Here is a 2,430-nt window from a genome sequence, read left to right as displayed (position 1 = left end):
AGGATCCACTAATAGAATTTGGTTATTCCAGCTGAAGTCCAGAAAATCTTTCGTGTGGTCAACTGCACTGCTTGGAGTAAGAGCAGTAGGTCAAGTCATTAATTCTTAAATGCTTGTTAATAATTTTTTACAACTTGCACATAATTTAGATCCTCTAGAGCTGATTAAAACTAGCAATAAAAGGGCTGGAACAATTCCCATCATCTTTCAGTTGCTGGCAATATATAATTCAATCATGGTACAAAATCTGTAAATATAACTTCAAGAATTTGACAGTTTGCACATGGAAAACTTTTGCTGTTACGTAATTCAGCAAAAGGCCCTTATCTCGAGTACACGTGGCTGGCTGCTTTGGAAAATTGTGTGGCGTGGGGAGAGTTAATGCGTGGTGGAGGAAACACGTGTTGCTGCAGAGCAATAAGAAGGCTCTGTTGTAGAGCATGCAGTAGTGGGAGAGAGGGTTGGAAAGCAGCTGTGCTCATCGAACCTGGCTAGGACTTTGGTCCACAGTAAGCAACATGAGAAATCAGATAGACCTGCTGGCCACTGTCACAGTTTTGGGAGTCTTGGAGCAAGGTAAATGTCCTTTATATAATGCTAGGCAGTATTAAGCCAATTATATTAAACTTTGTGGAACTTGGTTCCTGTATTTTGCTTGGAGTCTGTGTGGAATGAAAGTTGCTCTTTTCCAATATAGTAAAATGATGCCAATGTTTGCCCGTTCATGGTGGAAGTGCCATGGCTGAGGATGTTCATTATTTAATAGGGACTAAAATGATTTGCAAACCTCAAAGCCAGCATCCTGGAATGAAATGAAATTTAAGTTTTACTTTTAAACTTCAAACAATTTCAACAATAGAACGTCTTTAAAGTAAAATATTTTCTGTGATTGAATTTTAGCCGGTAATTTGTAACTTAGGGTGGCTGGAGGTAGCTAAAAGAAAGGCAGATTAATGAATACGCTGAAGGGGTCAGTGTATGTATGTATATAGAAAAGAGCATCATGTATGCATGTATTTCTCCTCTGTGACCAATATCATTATGTGCTCAATTCGTAGAGCTTAGCTGCGTGGAGCAGATGACAAGATGAGTTGACAGCACACAGTAATTTGGAAACTAATGCAAGCCCTTCTGGTCAGAAATAGACACAGATATCTTCAAAGAAGCTCAGTGACTTCTCTTAATTTGAAAAGATGTGTCTGGTTTAGACAATTTAGAAAGAAACAGTAACATTGCCAAGCTCTGTCTACTTGTTGTGTTTAGTTGTTGGTCCTTTGGGCAAAGGCCTCTACCCCTTGGGCTTCAGGAGGGTCACAGAAGGGGACGCTGCCCCTGCCTGGGGTGGGGACAGAGCCCCCATTTTATTAAAATCTTCGCATTTCATGATGGAAGGCTTGTTTGTGGGGTTTTTTTATTACTGAATTAATTCACTGTAGAGCTATCACACCTCTTTGCTTACAAATGGATATGAATCTCTGAGCAGCCCAATGTATTTTTAGCCATCAGATGATAAATCTCTTAATATAAACATTATTTAAAACACAAATATGCTACTTGAATTTTTGAATTATTAGTAATTTCCTCTCAATTTACAGAGAAATATCAGCACTCCCAAATGGAAGATACTTTTGTCTTATGAATTTTTTTATTATTAAACTAAGTGGGGATGGAGGGAGTGTTTAGTGCGCAAAGAGAAGACGTGAAGAAAACCTGAAATTGAGTTACAGAAATGTTGCTAAGCCCTTTCCACTGGGAAAGCCTCAGTAGCAAATTCCTAGAGAGCAGTTTTATCCTGAATATATTTGTTTTATGAGAACTTCAAGCATTTTTTAAGGATTGCAGCCTTAGGCATTTTACTTTATGCCATGCAAACCATGTGAAGTCAGCAGATAGATAGCAAGCATTGGCACCCCCTTATCTATGTTAGATCAGACAAAGTTTTGTGGTCTCTGTGCGGGAAGCCAAGGAGCAATTACAAAATACTACGTGTTTCCTTTTTCTCTACTAGTAAGAAATATGTGTGCTAACGTCACCTTGATTCAGAGCTGTGGAGTAGCTTTTCTTGCATATTTTGAAAGGACTTTCTGTATGTGAGTTACAGGTCTGAGATTCCTTTTGAGAAGGCAGAGCACTGAAACACTGGCATGCGCTATACGTACAAATACTCTTCTATCACATCCTGATGTAGGAGATGTAATTTAATAGCTGAGCTTAGTACAGGGCAGGTTGATTTTTATTTTTATTTTCTTCTTCATTTTCTGGGAGCCCACAGCTTCCACATTCTTTCAAATAACTTTCCCCTTTTTAATCTAGTTATGCTCAGTTTAGCAAAGCTCTGAGCTTGGTGCCCCGTAGGTACATGCCCCTACCCTGTGGTGAACGCTGTACCAGAGAGCAGAACAATGCTACCACACTTGTTTGGGGTTTTGG

The 2,430-nt window shown here is 39.3% G+C and overlaps 1 protein-coding gene across 1 annotated transcript in view; it reads left to right on the top strand.

Annotated features, from left to right (window-relative positions):
• The first annotated feature begins 469 nt into the window (after nt 1–469).
• LTC4S (leukotriene C4 synthase) overlaps nt 470–2,430 on the top strand; it is a 7,920-nt gene continuing 5,959 nt past the window's right edge. The window contains exon 1 of the mRNA XM_035891127.1: nt 470–576. Within this exon, the coding sequence (XP_035747020.1) occupies nt 519–576 (58 nt within the window). The 5' untranslated portion in view covers nt 470–518. The remainder of the gene's footprint in view (nt 577–2,430) is intronic.

The sequence above is a fragment of the Egretta garzetta genome, unplaced genomic scaffold, assembly GCF_000687185.1.
Source record: "Egretta garzetta isolate BGI_Z169 unplaced genomic scaffold, ASM68718v1 scaffold270, whole genome shotgun sequence".
NCBI classification, from domain to species: domain Eukaryota; kingdom Metazoa; phylum Chordata; class Aves; order Pelecaniformes; family Ardeidae; genus Egretta; species Egretta garzetta.
The sequence above is the reverse complement of the archived record's forward strand: the minus strand, read 5'-3'. Positions and strand labels throughout refer to the sequence as shown.